This window comes from Microcaecilia unicolor, chromosome 5 (assembly GCF_901765095.1).
Source record: "Microcaecilia unicolor chromosome 5, aMicUni1.1, whole genome shotgun sequence".
NCBI classification, from domain to species: domain Eukaryota; kingdom Metazoa; phylum Chordata; class Amphibia; order Gymnophiona; family Siphonopidae; genus Microcaecilia; species Microcaecilia unicolor.
In genome coordinates this window covers 355,518,614-355,535,904 of record NC_044035.1, presented here as the reverse complement: position 1 = coordinate 355,535,904, position 17,291 = coordinate 355,518,614, and the positions used below count along the sequence as shown (strand labels likewise).

Here is a 17,291-nt window from a genome sequence, read left to right as displayed (position 1 = left end):
GGCACCTGGCACGCTCCCCAAACGTAAAAACATTCCAGACAAGTTATACCTAAAAATGCGGAATTTTTCCAAGTCCATTTAATAGCGGTCTATGGACTTGTCCTTTAGGAATCTATCTAACCCCTTTTTAAACTCCGTCAAGCTAACCGCCCGTACCACGTTCTCCGGCAACGAATTCCAGAGTCTAATTACACGTTGGGTGAAGAAAAATTTTCTCCGATTCGTTTTAAATTTACCACACTGTAGCTTCAACTCATGCCCTCTAGTCCTAGTATTTTTGGATAGCGTGAACAGTCGCTTCACATCCACCCGATCCATTCCACTCATTATTTTATACACTTCTATCATATCTCCCCTCAGCCGTCTCTTCTCCAAGCTAAAAAGCCCTAGCCTTCTCAGCCTCTCTTCATAGGAAAGTCGTCCCATCCCCACTATCATTTTCGTCGCCCTTCGCTGTACCTTTTCCAATTCTACTATATCTTTTTTGAGATACGGAGACCAGTACTGAACACAATACTCCAGGTGCGGTCGCACCATGGAGCGATACAACGGCATTATAACATCCGCACACCTGGACTCCATACCCTTCCTAATAACACCCAACATTCTATTCGCTTTCCTAGCCGCAGCAGCACACTGAGCAGAAGGTTTCAGCGTATCATCGACGACGACACCCAGATCCCTTTCTTGATCCGTAACTCCTAACGCGGAACCTTGCAAGACGTAGCTATAATTCGGGTTCCTCTTACCCACATGCATCACTTTGCACTTGTCAACATTGAACTTCATCTGCCACTTGCACGCCCATTCTCCCAGTCTCGCAAGGTCCTCCTGTAATCGTTCACATTCCTCCTGCGACTTGACGACCCTGAATAATTTTGTGTCATCGGCGAATTTAATTACCTCACTAGTTATTCCCATCTCTAGGTCATTTATAAATACATTAAAAAGCAACGGACCCAGCACAGACCCCTGCGGGACCCCACTAACTACCCTCCTCCACTGAGAATACTGGCCACGCAATCCTACTCTCTGCTTCCTATCTTTCAACCAGAGAGAGCACATCTCTCCAGAAATCGGACTCACTGCCAGCACTGCTATGTAGAGCCTGTGCATAAAACTCACTTGTGCCACTGAAATGTTTGAAAAGAAAAACTACACATGGCATGTATGCGTGTTTGAAAGCCATAGTGAAATGCTGTGGAGGGTGTCCATAGGCTGTTCTCTTCAGGGCATGTGCGTAGCAGCCACACTTACCGATTGACTGCTATGCACATGCCCTGACCTAAGCTGCACGGTAAAAGCCCATGCAGCTGCTTTGCCTGTGATTTTTTTTTTCTTTTTTTAAGCATTGCTCACTATTTCCAGGACACTGGCCTTATCTGACTGTCTTGGCAAATCCTCGGGCATGGATTCTCAGTCTTACATTTCTATTCTCACCTCCTACAGATAAGAAAGAGAAAGTAGCAACAATGCCCGACTCACCAGCAGATGTGAAAACTCAAACCCGATCAACACCACCCAACATGCCACCTCCACCACCTGCCGTCTCCCAAGGAGCAAGCCGCAACCCTTCCTTCACGCCAAACACAGGTGAGTGACTCCAGAGCATCTCCTGAGACTCTGTACTGGGGCTCATGTACCAAGAACATAGGAAATGAGAAACGTCCCCTGAGGAGCCCAGGGTCCCCCAGGTGCAAAAATGGATGCAGGGTAGTACACCAGAGCAAACCAGACAGAACAGATCATCGCATTCAGCCTCCAAGGGGGGGCCCAGCACCAGCAAGCTGCATCCTGCCTGTCTGCTTCTGGGCAGTGGCATAGCCACAGGTGGGCCTGGGTGGGCTGAGCCTAGGCCCACCTAGTTAGGACTCAGGCCCACCCAACAGTAGCACATGTTTAGCAGTAGCTGTTGGGGATCCCAAGCTCCGCAAGCTGAACACTTCCCCGATGGTAACAAAAGCACTGCTGTCCACAATACTGGCACCTGCAGATGCTCCGTTTTCAGTGCATGCCTGCTGCAGACGGCTAAGGTGGAGGGAAACATGTTCCCGCCAGCTGAGATATTTTTTTTTGGTGTGTGTGGGGGAGGGAGAACACTTGGTGCCCACCCACTTCTTGCCTAGGCCCACCCAAAATCTGCTGTCTGGCTACGCCCCTGCTTCTGGGTCTGTCCTCTCCCCTACCTCTGCCTATCACCCAGGACCCGGATGATTGCATTAGCGCAATATCACATTAATGCACTCATCTGGGCCCTGACTCCCGGTACGGACAGGAGCAGGAGAGGACCGACTGTGGGAGCAGGCAGGCAGGAAGAGGCTTCCTGGGTCTGCGCCCCCCCCCCCCCCCCCCCATTGGAGGCAGAGACAAAAAGGAAAGGGGTAGGTGGGCGGGAGGAGTGATGGCACGCGGCAGTCCGGTTCTGCCCCAGGTCCAGCTGTGTCTCTCGGCGGCCCTGCTTCCTATTGGGTCTCGTCTTTCAACAAGTAAATCCATACTCAAGTGTTACAAGACAAAAAAGTGCCACACAGACCCAAGCGTACACAACAGCATTGAGTCCAAATGTCTGTATCTGCTCTCATATCATTTTCTGTGTTCGATGTCACTGACCAACGCTAAGAAAACAGGTAAACAATCGATAAGAACTGATTTGTGAGCAGAGAAACCTTCCCCTGCATAAGAACAAATGTGTGTCACATGTGCTTATGTATGCCTGTTACATGTCAGTGGCTAAGTGTGGGGGAGTTCATATGAACACGTGTGGTGTATTCTGTACACCTGTCCTCTTATGCTTGTGAATAAGTGTGTGAGGCAGTGCGTGTAGGGTATTGTATATGCGTGTTGCACATGTTTGTGAATAAGTGCGTGGGGCACTGTGTGTGCCTGTCACATTATCATGTGTTTGTGGATATTTGTGTTGGGTATTGGGTACACCTGTCACACATGTGTCACATGTTTGTGGATAGTGTGGCGGGTATTGTGTACACCTGTCACATGTGTTTGTGAATAAGTGTATGGGGCAGTGTGTGTGCCTGTCACATGTGCTTGTGAATATGTGTGCAGGGGATTATATATGTGTGTTGCACATGTTTGTGAATAAGTGCGTGGGGCACTGTGTACCTGTCACATTGTCACATGTTTGTGAATAAGTGTGTGGAGTACTGTGTTTGCCTGTCACATGCGTTTGTGGATGTGTGTTGGGTATTGTGTACACGTGTTTGTGAATAAGTGTGTGTGGCACTGTGTGTGCCTGTCACATGTGCTTGTGAATAAGCGTGTAGGGGATTGTATATGTGTGTTGCACATGTTTGTGACTAAGTGTGTGGAGTACTGTGTGTGCCTGTCACATGTGCTTGTGAATATGTGTATATGGTATTGTGTGTGCCTGTCTGTCTCACCTCTTTCTCAGGGCACAGACTTGATCCACCATTCCTGTGAGCTGAGCTCCCAGCTGTGTTGACTCAGTTGCCAGATGTTCCCTAAATGGAAAAGGATTGTGGTCACCTCTGAGCTAATGGGTTACATTTTATTAAAACTGATCTTGAGGACAGACAAGCTGCAGAAATTCTAGATGGCTGTATAAACTGATGCATTTGTGTGCCTGGCTGTTTGTATGTGTGTGCACATGTATGAGTGTGTATATCATGTATGCACATTGCAGTGTATACATTGATGCACATATGTGTGTGTTTTATCTATGCACATGACAGTGTATAGATTGATGCACATGTGTGTGTGTGTGTGTGTGTGTGTGTGTGTGTGTGTGTTGTATATGCACATGGTGGTGTATACATTGATGCACATGTGTGTGCTGCTACTACTACAACTAATCATTTCTGTAGCGCTTCAAGATATACACAGCGCTGTACACATTAAATGCAGCTACTTTCTCTGTTACTAGAGGGCAATGGACTTGCCCAAGATCACAAGGAGCTGTAGAGGGAATTGAACACAGGTTACCAGGATCAAAGCCCACTGCACTAACCATTAGGCCACTCCTCTACTCCATGTGTGTGTGTGAATTGTGTATGCACTTGGCGGTGTATACACTGATGCACATGTGCATATGTCTTGCTGTGTCTGTATCTGTGTGCGTGTGTACATGTGTATTCCTGTCTCTAAGTGTGTGTGTGTGTGTGTGTGTGTGTTGTGTATGCACATGGCGGTGTCTACACTGATGCACATGTGTGTGTCTGGCTGTGTAGGTGTGTACTGTGTATGCACATGGCAGTGTATACGTTGAAGAACATGTGTGTGTGTGCATGCTTGTGTGTGTGCCCATGTGCATGTGTACACACGTGTGTGTATAAGTGTGTGTATTGTGTATGCACATGATGATGAATACACTGATGCATGTGTGTGTGTGTATTGTGTATGCACATGGTGATGTATACACTGATGCATGTGTGTGTGTGTGCGCGCGTGTGCACATGGCAGTGTATACACTGATGCATGTGTGTATGTGTGTGTGTATTGCGTATGCACATGGCGGTGAATACACCAAGGCACATGTGTGTGTGTGTGTGTGTGTGTGTGTGTGTATGCATATTGCAGTGTATACACCGAGGCACGTGTGTGTGTCTGGCTATGTGTTTGTGTACATATGTAAGTGCCTTGCTTTGTGTTTGCGTGTGTTTTCCTTCTCCTGACAGGAAGGAGACCGCTCTGAGATCTGAACAGACCAAGGCTTTTATTTTTGTACTGCATCCCAGTGACTATTAGCAGCCAGCTGCTGCTCCCTGGCATGGTGCCATCCCTTCAGCTGTTCTATTTATTTTCCAGCCGAGAGGTTTAACAGGCAGCGCCTGCTGTGGTGCCTGCGCGGCCAGGACCCAGCAGCGGACAGCAGCATGCCGGCTTTCACAGGACACAGGGCAGTCTAGTGCTCTATAATTAACTCTTGGTCCGCCTTTCTCTGCCACTGGAAACTAAAGTGCTAAGGCCCAGCCGATGCATTCACTGGAAATAAAGGTGCAAGTGATGTAGAGATGCTTGTGTGCCCATCCTGCCCGTTTGCTTTGTTACCAGCAGCAGCAGCAGACAGGCTTAGACTGTGCCCCAGAATGCCATTCTGAAGCTCGCACCAAAAAGCAGCATTGCCCTGAAATTAAACAGTAGCCGATTTGAAACAAATTTAACAAAGCGTTTTTTTTCTTTCACCGCACAATTAAGCTGTAGAATTTGTGCTTGGAAGATGTGTCAAGATGGGTAATAAAGATGGCTTAGACAAGGCTCTGGGGACAGGTTCATGCCAGGTAGACTTGGGTGTTGTCACTGTTGGAATGTATTGTATTTTACATGCATTGCCTGTCACCTATTATTTCTCTGTGATTACTCTGTGACCTCTGATGTGAATTACTTAGAGAGGTCACACAGCTATGCAACTTCCTGTGGGGGTTAGACACAGTAGATGCAGCACATGGAGCACATGGAGCTCATGATCTCTCCTAACCTGAGAGGATCTATGGTGGTGTGAGCATCCATTACCATCTAAGCACATGGAAAGAGCTGATAATACAAATGTATAGTAATATGTATATATAAGCCTGTCTGATTATAATCTAACTACAAACTGTGAGTAAACAGATGTTTTGTTACTTCAACTTTAAAGTGACTCAGCAGTGAATTATTCAGGGGTGAATGAGAGAGAGATGAAGAAAGAAATTAACATTTCTAAAGCTGAAGCTGTGTGTACTAAAATCTGCTAATTATTTACTACAAATAATCCAACAAAAGGGTTATGGGCCCAGGGCTCAGGAATTGAAAAAGAAGAGAAATATTACCAGGCAGAAAAAAAGGCCACATTTTTTCTCTTAAGTTTTAAAGGAAAGATTCAGTCTGTCTCTCTCTCCCCCCACACAGCAGACAGAAGGCTAAGAAAATGGCTGAGGGAAGAAATTCACTATTGTTCTACTCTCTCAAGGTGCCTAAATTAACTGAGTTTAATTATCAGCTATGGGAATTAAGATTCATATGTCTCCTTCGAGCAAAAAGATTGAATATATGTTTAGACCAAGACAGAACAGCTGAAAATATGGCTGAATGGGACAGTGCAAACTATTATGTGAAGTGCATGCTTTTGGAAGCTCTCTCAGAGAAACAAGCCATATTAGTGGAGGGAAAAGATACACCAAAGGACATTTTATATAAACTGAGAACTATGTATGCAACTACATATGCAAAGCAGCAACCAATTTGGCTGGCAGAGTTGAATGAAACCAAATTAAGGGATAAAAGTAAATGTAATGATCACATTATGCATCTTATGTCTTCATTTCAAAAGCTAGAACTTTCTGGAATTCCCATGTGTGATGCATTGAAAAGAGCATTTCTTTTTACCTCACTATCAAAGAAGTTTGATGTTTTAGGTCTGTAAATGAGGCCATTGAAGGGCAATCTTTTGAACAGACAACATCAAAACTAAGGCAGGAATGCATAATAAATGATTCTGAGGAGATGTGTTCTCAAAGCAAGTCAGAGAGAAATGAAACAAATTTCTTGGCAAAGAACAGAGGAAGGCGGAGCTATGGGAAAACTCCACCCAAGGGCAAGCTGATTTGCTACTCATGTGGAAAGGAGGGACATGTATCTAAATGGTGTAAGGAAACACAAAACACTCCCTCTAGCTCACCTAAGCCAATGGAACTAAAGAATTTTCAAACCAGGAAATGTATGAAGGACAAAGATAAACACAAGGGCTTTCTAATGGCAGAAAAATCTTTGACTATGGTAAATAATAATTCAAATGAAAGTACTTGGATTTTGGATTCAGGGAGCACATGCCATTTAACCAATTGTAAAGATTTCTTTCAGGAAATGTGTCCAGAGGAAGGTATTCTTAAAACTGCAAACGCAGGGACTGCTAAGATCCAAGCAAAAGGTATTGGATTCTTAAAATGCAAAGTGTCTAATGAAGTTAAAGAAATTCCTGTAAGTGATGTCTTGTATATTCCCCAAGCAGTTTGCAATATGCTTAGTGTATCTACATTAGATAAGAAGGGATTTGTGATTCATTTTGAAAACAGTAAGTGCACAATCTCTAAAAATGATGAAGTGTATGCTGAAGCTTTTATGCATAATGATGTTTATAAACTGAGCATTTCAGGTGAAGCCTCACATATGGTGCAAGTAAGGAAGAATGATGGTAAATGTAGTCTGGAAATCTGGCATCGCCGCCTGGGACATCGTGATTCTAAGGTGATCCAGGATCTTTACAGTAAGCAACTGGCCACCGGCATTCAGATAAGTGCAGATGCTGGTAAAATGGAGAAATGCATAGACTGTGTTACTCAAAAAGGTGTGAGACCCTCATTTCCTGCATACACAGGAAATAGGAGTAATAAAGTACTGGACTTAATACACAGTGACTTATGTGGACCGTTTAATATCCCATCATTGGGAAATAACAGATTTGTGCTAATATTCTTGGATGATTTCTCTAGATATTGTGTGGCCTATTTGCTGAAAGAAAAAAGTCAAGTCACAGACATGCTGAAGAAATACGTAGCCATGGTGAGCAATAAATTTGAAAGAAAACCAAAGGTTCTTCAGACCGACAATGGTGGTGAGTTCATTTCACAAGCATGCGCACATTTCTAGAACAAGAAGGCATTCAGCATATCACAACAGTAGCTTATACACCAGAGCAAAATTCTGTTGCAGAGAGAAAATTTAGGTCACTTGTGGAAATGACCAGATGTATGCTGTCAGATAGCAATCTCCCTAAAAGACTATGGGGGGAAGCCATTCTCACAGCAGTGTACCTACAAAACAGAATGCCAACTAAAGGCGCTCAGCGCACACCACATGAGACATGGCATGGTAGGAAGCCAAACCTGTCACACATAAGAACATTTGGAAGTACAGCATATGCTCATGTACCAAAGCAAAGAAGGCATAAGCTGGATTCCACAACAGAAAGGGGCATTTTAGTTGGCTATACTCCAGGACACAAAGGATATAGAATTTTGAATCTGAAAACTGGCATTGTTGGCATAAGACATGTTACATATTTTGATGAAAACAAAAGGGTTGATAAAGGCTGGATTATCCCAGATGAGCCTTATCATCCAGAATATGAAACTAGAACCATAATAGACATGCCAGTGTATATAAATGCCATACCAAGGCAGATGTCTGAAAGCAACTCACCTGTATCTAACGAGGAACAGGCAGAGGAAGCAGACACAGAAAGGATCATTGAAGAAGACAGTACAGTTGGAGAAGGGGAATCAATTGGAGAAGGACTCTCAGATTTTGAGGATGCGGAAAGGTCAGACCAACCTGTTGTCAGACGCTCATCCAGGGAAAACAAAGGTGTTCCACCCCCAAGACTGTCTTACCTAACAAAGTCAGCAGAAGCTCAAGAGCCCTTAACATGGGATGAGATTGAGAAAATGCCAGCAGAAGAAGCTGCTGAATGGCATAAAGCTGCACAAGAAGAAATTGATGCATTGGATAAAAATAATACTTGGATTCTTACAAAATTACCTCCTGGCAAGAAAGCTATAGGATGCAAATGGGTATTCAAGTTAAAAAGGAATGCACAAGGAAAAGTGGAAAGGTATAAAGCCAGATTAGTGGCAAAGGGATATCTTCAAAAATATGGAGAAGATTTTGATGAAGTGTTTGCACCTGTAGTGAAACACACGACAATCAGAACACTTCTGAGCATTGCAGTCTCAAAAGGCATGCAAGTCAAACACATTGATGTGAAAACAGCGTTTCTTCACGGAGATATAACTGAAGACTTGTACATGGAACAACCAACAGGTTTCATAAATACAAAACAAAGACAGCTAGTGTGTAAATTAAACAAAGGTCTTTATGGATTAAAGCAAAGTGCAGAATGTTGGAATGATAAATTGCATGAAATATTGACAAATTTAGAATTTAAGCAAGGTGAAGCAGATAAATGCTTGTACACTAGGTGCACAAATGGACAATATGCATACATTTTAGCTTTTGTTGATGATCTGCTCATTGCAAGCAAAAGTGAGCAAGAGTACAAGGACATTGTAAAGTGTTTAAACCACAATGTTGAGATAAAAGAACTTGGTAATGTGTCATACTATCTTGGTATAGAAATTGAGAAACAAAATGATGGTTCTTATCTTCTAAGCCAGAAGCAGAAAATAAATGAGCTTATTGAAAGTTTAGGTATGCAAGATGCCCAAGTTGTAAGCACTCCCATGATCACTGATTTTCTGAAGGATGAAACAGTAAGAGAACCTTTACCAGATAACATCCAATATAGATCAGCCATAGGTAAGCTTTTATATCTAGCTACCACATACAGGGCTGATATAGCAAATGCAGTAGGAATTTTGAGCAGAAGGGTCAGCTCACCTACCAAATCAGATTGGACTGCAGTTAAAAGGATGGTAAGGTATTTAAAGGGTACCATTGATTGTAAATTAAAGGTTTCAGCCAATAGTAATCCAAAACTAATATGTTACTGTGATTCAGATTGGGCAGGGGATCATTCTGATTATAAATCCACAAGTGGATATGTGTTTATGTATGGAAATGTACAAATTTCATGGGCCAGTCATAAACAAAGTATTGTGAGTCTGTCTTCTACAGAAGCTGAATATGTGGCCGTATCGGAAGCGTGCAGAGAACTGATGTGGATTGAAAAACTTTTGCTGGATTTCGGAATAGCTGAACAGAGACCAATCCAGATAATGGAAGATAATCAGAGCTGCATCCGACTGTCACAGAATGACAAGGTTCAGTCACGCACCAAGCACATCGCAACGAAATACCACAACGTGCGAGAGTTGGCGAAAGAAGGGGTCATCAGTCTACACTATTGTCACACCAGTGAGATGACAGCTGACATCATGACCAAACCGTTACCCAGAGAACATTTTGTGAATCTGCGTATAAAGCTTGGACTTTGTATGAATAAATAATTGCATGACAGTTATGCATGAGAAGGGGTTTGTTGGAATGTATTGTATTTTACATGCATTGCCTGTCACCTATTATTTCTCTGTGATTACTCTGTGACCTCTGATGTGAATTACTTAGAGAGGTCACACAGCTATGCAACTTCCTGTGGGGGTTAGACACAGTAGATGCAGCACATGGAGCACATGGAGCTCATGATCTCTCCTAACCTGAGAGGATCTATGGTGGTGTGAGCATCCATTACCATCTAAGCACATGGAAAGAGCTGATAATACAAATGTATAGTAATATGTATATATAAGCCTGTCTGATTATAATCTAACTACAAACTGTGAGTAAACAGATGTTTTGTTACTTCAACTTTAAAGTGACTCAGCAGTGAATTATTCAGGGGTGAATGAGAGAGAGATGAAGAAAGAAATTAACATTTCTAAAGCTGAAGCTGTGTGTACTAAAATCTGCTAATTATTTACTACAAATAATCCAACAGTCACCTCTTCTGAGAGTAAGGAACAGAAAATGAATCTGTCCTTTCAGATCTGCCACTTCCAAGTGACCCAGATGGGCTACTCTCGGAGGATGCTGGGCTTGTAGAACCTTGGTGTGACCCAGGGTGGCCCATGTCATAGGCTTATAGATTTGATACACCGCCTTTCTGTTGTACAACCAATATTTGCAGAGACAAATAAAGAGGCCAGAAAAAATAAAAATGGTTGCTTCCTTTGCTAAAGAAATATTTAATCGTAACCTTTAGTTAATGAACACACCTCAAACGGTGACTTACTTACAGTACAGCAACAGACAATCTACGTTTCAAGAATTTCTGGATTTGAGTTTCACTGAGCCCAAGCGGACTTATCAAAACAGCGCAAATCCATCAACAACTTTGGCTGGTTTCTGAGATACACGTGAACATTTTTGCATGACATATGTTAAGGGTTACCATATGTCCGGATTTCCCCGGACATGTCCTCTTTTTGAGGACATGTCCGGGGCGTCCGGGCGGGTTTTGCCCGCCCACCTGTTTGTCCAGATTTCTGGACAAGCAGGCGGGCGGGTGAGCAGCGCCATAGGTCTCCCCTCCCCTCTCCTTACTTACTATCTGCCCTGGTGGTCTAGTGACCTCTTTGGGGCAGGAAAGAACCCCCTCTTTCCTGCCTGGAGTGCTGCCTGCCCTTGCCCTGCATCCTTCTCAGTCTCGGCTCGGGATTCAAAATGGCCGCCGAGAGTTGACGTGGCCTCGCGAGACTTCAACTCTCGGCGGCCATTTTCAATCCCGAGCCGAGACTGAGAAGGATGCAGGGCAAGACAGCGCTCCGGGCGGGAAAGAGGGGGCTCTTTCCTGCCCAGAAGAGGTCACTAGACCACCAGGGCAGTAGATAGCAAGGGGAGGGGAATATGTGACAAGGGGGAGGGGAGGGGAGGTGATGGGGGGGCAGGGGAGGGGAATATGTGACCCAGGGGGAGGGGAATATATGACAGAGGGGGTGATGATGCGAAAGGGGCAGGGCGTGGGCAGGACAGGGACGGGACATGTGTCCTCTTTTTAAGAGGACAAAATATGGTAATCCTACATATGTTTAAAGTTGTGCTGCACGAAAAAATTTCATTTGACAGATTCAACCAGCAGAGGAACAGTGAGGGGATCAGCAATGCCTTTCTCTCTCTTTAGCGCCCCCATGTGTCCAGACTGACTAATAGACCAGAAATGGTTTCTCTCATTATGTGGGTAGGTGTGTTGGTCGTGGAGGGGCATAATCGAACGGGGGCGCCCATCTCTAAGGGCGCCCATCTCCGGGGACGGCCCCGAGAAGGGGCGGAGCCAACCGCATAATCGACCAAGATGGGCGCCCTCATGTCGATAATGCGGTCCGGGGCCGCCCAAATCCCAACATTTAGGCCAACCTTAGAGATGGGCGCCCTTGGTTTTTGCCTATAATGGAAACTGAGGGCAGCCATCTCAAAAACGACCAAATCCAAGGGATTTGGTCGTGGGAGGAGCCAGCATTCGTAGTGCACTGGGCCCCCTGACATGCCAGGACACCAACTGGGCACCCTAGGGGGCACTGCAGTGGAAATTGCTCCCAGGTGCATAGTTCCCTTACCTTGGGTGCTGAGCCCCCCCCCAAATCCCCCCAAAACCCACTACCCACAACTGTACACCACTACCATAGCCCTTAGGGATGAAGGGGGGTACCTACATGTAGGTACAGTGGGTTTTTTGGGGGGGGTTGAGGGCTCACATTTACCACCACAAGTGTAACAGGTGGGGGGGATGGGCCTGGGTCCGCCTGCCTGAAGTGCACTGCACCCACTAAAAACTGCTCCAGGGACCTGCATACTGCTGTCATGGAGCTGGGTATGACATTTGAGGCTGGCATAAAGGCTGGCAAAAAATGTTTTTTAATTTTTTTTTTGGGTGAGAGGGGGTTAGTGACCACTGGGTGAGTAAGGGGAAGTCATCCCTGATTCCCTCCGGTGGTCATCTGGTCACTTGGGGCACCTTTTTGAGGCTTGGTCGTGAAAAAAAATGGACCAAGTAAAGTCGGCCAAATGCTCGTCAGGGACGCCCTTCTTTTTTCCATTATCGGCCGAGGGCGGCCATCTCTTAACCACGCCCCCGTCCCGCCTTCGGTATGCTGCCGACACGCCCCCGGGAACTTTGGCCGGCTCCGCAACGGGAAGCACTTGAGTGCGGCCAAAATCGGCTTTCGATTATGCCGATTTGGCCGCCTCTGAGGGAAGGGCGGCCATCTCCCAATTTGTGTCGAAAGATGGCCGCCCTTCTCTTTCAAAAATAAGCTGGATGGCACATAAAAGAAAAAGAGGACAGTTCCCTAAAAATTAAAAATCCTGGAGGCCAAAGAGTCGGTTGGGCCGCTGGACGAAAATGGTGTTAAAGGGGCGATCAAGGAGGACAAAGCCGTAGCGGAGAAATTAAATGAATTCTTTGCTTCGGTCTTCACCGAGGAGGATTTGGGGGGGACACCGGTGCCGGAAAGAATATTTGAAGCGGGGGAGTCGGAGAAACTAAACAAATTCTCTGTAACCTTGGAGGATGTAATGGGTCAGTTCAGCAAGCTGAAGAGTAGTAAATCACCGGGACCTGATGGTATTCATCCCAGAGTATTAATAGAACTAAAAAATGAACTTGCGGAGCTACTGTTAGAAATATGCAATCTGTCCCTAAAATCGAGTGTAATACCGGAAGACTGGAGGGTAGCCAATGTTACTCCGATTTTTAAGAAAGGTTCCAGAGGAGATCCGGGAAATTATAGACCGGTGAGTCTGACGTCGGTGCCGGGCAAGATGGTGGAGGCTATTATTAAGAATAAAATTGCAGAGCATATACAAAAACATGGACTGATGAGACAAAGTCAGCACGGATTTAGTGAAGGGAAGTCTTGCCTCACCAATCTAATGCATTTTTTTGAGGGGGTAAGCAAACATGTGGACAATGGGGAGCCGGTTGATATTGTATATCTGGATTTTCAGAAGGCGTTTGACAAAGTGCCGCACGAAAGACTCCTGAAGAAATTGCAGAGTCATGGAATCGGAGGTAGGGTATTATTATGGATTAAGAACTGGTTGAAAGATAGGAAGCAGAGAGTAGGATTGCGTGGCCAGTATTCTCAGTGGAGGAGGGTAGTTAGTGGGGTCCCGCAGGGGTCTGTGCTGGGTCCGTTGCTTTTTAATGTATTTATAAATGACCTAGAGATGGGAATAACTAGTGAGGTAATTAAATTCGCCGATGACACAAAATTATTCAGGGTCGTCAAGTCGCAGGAGGAATGTGAACGATTACAGGAGGACCTTGCGAGACTGGGAGAATGGGCGTGCAAGTGGCAGATGAAGTTCAATGTTGACAAGTGCAAAGTGATGCATGTGGGTAAGAGGAACCCGAATTATAGCTACGTCTTGCAAGGTTCCGCGTTAGGAGTTACGGATCAAGAAAGGGATCTGGGTGTCGTCGTCGATGATACGCTGAAACCTTCTGCTCAGTGTGCTGCTGCGGCTAGGAAAGCGAATAGAATGTTGGGTGTTATTAAGAAGGGTATGGAGTCCAGGTGTGCGGATGTTATAATGCCGTTGGATCGCTCCATGGTGCGACCGCACCTGGAGTATTGTGTTCAGTACTGGTCTCCGTATCTCAAAAAAGATATAGTAGAATTGGAAAAGGTACAGCGAAGGGCGACGAAAATGATAGTGGGGATGGGACGACTTTCCTATGAAGAGAGGCTGAGAAGGCTAGGGCTTTTCAGCTTGGAGAAGAGACGGCTGAGGGGAGATATGATAGAAGTGTATAAAATAATGAGTGGAATGGATCGGGTGGATGTGAAGCGACTGTTCACGCTATCCAAAAATACTAGGACTAGAGGGCATGAGTTGAAGCTACAGTGTGGTAAATTTAAAACGAATCGGAGAAAATTTTTCTTCACCCAACGTGTAATTAGACTCTGGAATTCATTGCCGGAGAACGTGGTACAGGCGGTTAGCTTGACGGAGTTTAAAAAGGGGTTAGATAGATTCCTAAAGGACAAGTCCATAGACCGCTATTAAATGGACTGGAAAAATTCCTCATTTTTAGGTATAACTTGTCTGAAATGTTTTTACGTTTGGGGAGCGTGCCAGGTGCCCTTGACCTGGATTGGCCACTGTCGGTGACAGGATGCTGGGCTAGATGGACCTTTGGTCTTTCCCAGTATGGCACTACTTATGTACTTATGTACTTATGAGGACATATCTGAAGAAGTCTTAAAAGAGGGCATATGGTAACCCTAGTACAACCAAAGCAGTTTACATTGATTATATTCAGGCACAAAAACAGGAAGTGGATTTTTCTTTTTGGTATATCTGTGGGGTCAGCATGCCCTAGGAGCTGCAGATCTTACCTGAACAGCAAGAGAAATTCCTTCTGCGCTGCAATTTTGCTCACTTGCCAATGACATTTAGAGCGGAAAATTCTTTTTAGGCAGGAAATATTTACAGCACCCTCTGCATCATATCCTTACAACCAGGGCCGGTCTTAGCAAGTGCGGGGCCCTATGCAGACCAATTTGGTGGGGCCCCATTCTAGCCCCGCCCCGCCCTAGAGCCTGGAGGTGAGCCGTCGCGCTGCAACTGTCTGTCGTCGCCATTGGGGGTGGGGCCGTCGCTGCCTGGGCTGGCTCGCTGGCATCGCTCAGTTAGTTGCCGGGGTCCGGGGACTCGGGAGCTGACGGCGGGCTCAGCGGGCCCAAGCCGGGGGTGGGCGCTGCGCTGGTGGTGGCAGCAGCGGAGTGGCCGAGCCGCGGGAATGGGGATCATCTCAGGCGACTAAGGCGAGCAGCGGCAGAGGTCGGAGTGGAGGCACGAGCGAGGCAGAATTGAGGCATGCTGCACGGGGCCCCCTTAGGTGCGGGGCCCTATGCGGTCGCCTTGGTCGCCTCTGCCTAAGACCGGCCCTGCTTACAACAAGCCACCGACACAGTCTGAGCTGAGTGAGAATACAACGGCAGCAGACAGACAGGTAAATTAGTGATTAATGCAACTAAAAGCCGCCTTTGATTTTCAGAGACATAGTAAAAGGAGTGTTCCCAGGAAAGGAAGGGGTTAACAGCCCACGCACACTTGATTTTCAGATGGGCTGGTGCTATTTTTGTCCACTGATTGTTTGCCCGCACAAACAGCAGGTGTGGATGAATGCCAGTGATTCTCGCATGCACACATCATAGGTAAATTTCCTTAGACATTTTCCTACAGTGACCCTCACTAGAACAGTTTCATCCACTGGCAAAGCTGCAGGATACTGGAAATTATACCCGCAACGTGAAGAGAGGAATTGGGTCAGATAGAAAGATGCAGAGACCACAGAGTGTAACGGTTTATGATCACAACCTACAGGTCCATTCATAAGGAGAGAAAATGTATTAAAATATCATTCAAAGAAAGCACAGCGTCTAAGGAAGGGTTGAGAGTAAGGGATCTAACACACTCCATGTCCCCATGGGACTCAAGCGTACCTCAGCCCTCTTTATTCGGTTGGAAGTTTCAGGGCCTGCTGGCTGGCACTGGTGAGCTTGGAGGGTCTCATTGTGGGGGTGTCACAGGAAGTACTCGATGACAGTGTAGTGTACATGGGAATGGGGGTCTCACGGGGAGTGCTAGACAGTGGTGTGCATGGGATTGAGGAGGGAGGTCTCACAGTGGAGTGTCAGAGAAAGTGCCCCAAGACTGTGTGCACGGGGAGTCTCAGGCAGTGCTCAGTGACAGTGTGCATGGGAGTAGAGGTCTCATTGGGAGGTGTCACAGGGAGTGTCGAATGGTGCAGTGTATGGGGATGGGGGTAGAGGATTTCAAACAGAGCTGTGCTGAGGCAGACCAAGGTCCATTGAGCCTCTGTGACAGTGGCCAGTCCTGGGCAAAAGTACTCTGATGATCCCAAAAAGTTGATCTAAAGTTTACCTGCTACTAATTTCTTAGGGACTTTTCCTCCAGGAACTTGTCCAGTCCTCTCTTGAATCCTGCTGTGTTGGTCGCCTCGACCACATCCTCTGGCAGCACGTTCCACAGCGTCTCCTCTTGTTTCTGTGTTAAACAATCATTCCTTATTCAACCGTTCCACCCCAGTCCATAGTTTCATAAACTTCTATGGTATCCCCTCTCAGTTCTCTTTCCTCCAAGCTGAAAAGCCCAACCTGTTTAGCCTTTCTTCACAAGAGAGTCCCTTCCATCCCCTTTTATCACTTTTGTGGTTCTTTTCTAAACCTTCTCCAGTTCTTTATATCTTTCTAGTTATGGAGTGGCCAGAACTGCACACGATACTCAAGGTGGGGACACATCAGGGACTTATTCAAAGGCCTGATGATATTCTCAGTTTTGCTTCCTTTCCCTTTTCACATAATCCCTAACCTTATACTTTTTGTTTTAGCAGCTGCAGTCATTGGGCTGTTAATTTAAATGTATTATCCACAGTGACTCCAAGATAATCTTGTGGGGTAGCTTGGATGTCGGTGTGACTGGCAATAGTGGGGAGAAAGGGGGGGGAGCTACAGCACGTGTATAACTTTAATGTGATTGTGCGATATTCTCAGTGCATTTTTTCTAGCGAAAAAGGTGCCGGTACTCAAATGCCAGGCCACCCTTCAGGGGTGGGGTGATCACTGTGGGAGCCACCCCACAATAGCCAGGTCCCCCACAACCAGTCACAGAATCTATGACAAGGCAGAATTGGTGTGTCGAGCCTGAGCTCTTTCATTAATACTTGGGGTCCTTGGGTCAATTTTAGCAGACAATGGAAAAGGTGCCGGTACTCAAATGCGAGGCCACCCTTCAGGGGTGGGGTGATCAGTGAGGGACCCACCCCACAATAGCCAGGCCCCCTACAACCAGTCACA

The 17,291-nt window shown here is 45.9% G+C and overlaps 1 protein-coding gene across 1 annotated transcript in view; it reads left to right on the top strand.

Moving 5' to 3' along the window:
• Nucleotides 1-17,291, top strand: part of LOC115471369 (protein CBFA2T3-like) — a 92,633-nt gene that overhangs the window by 33,149 nt on the left and 42,193 nt on the right. The window contains exon 2 of the mRNA XM_030205067.1: nucleotides 1,450-1,593. Coding sequence (XP_030060927.1) covers nucleotides 1,450-1,593 — 144 coding nt within the window. The remainder of the gene's footprint in view (nucleotides 1-1,449; nucleotides 1,594-17,291) is intronic.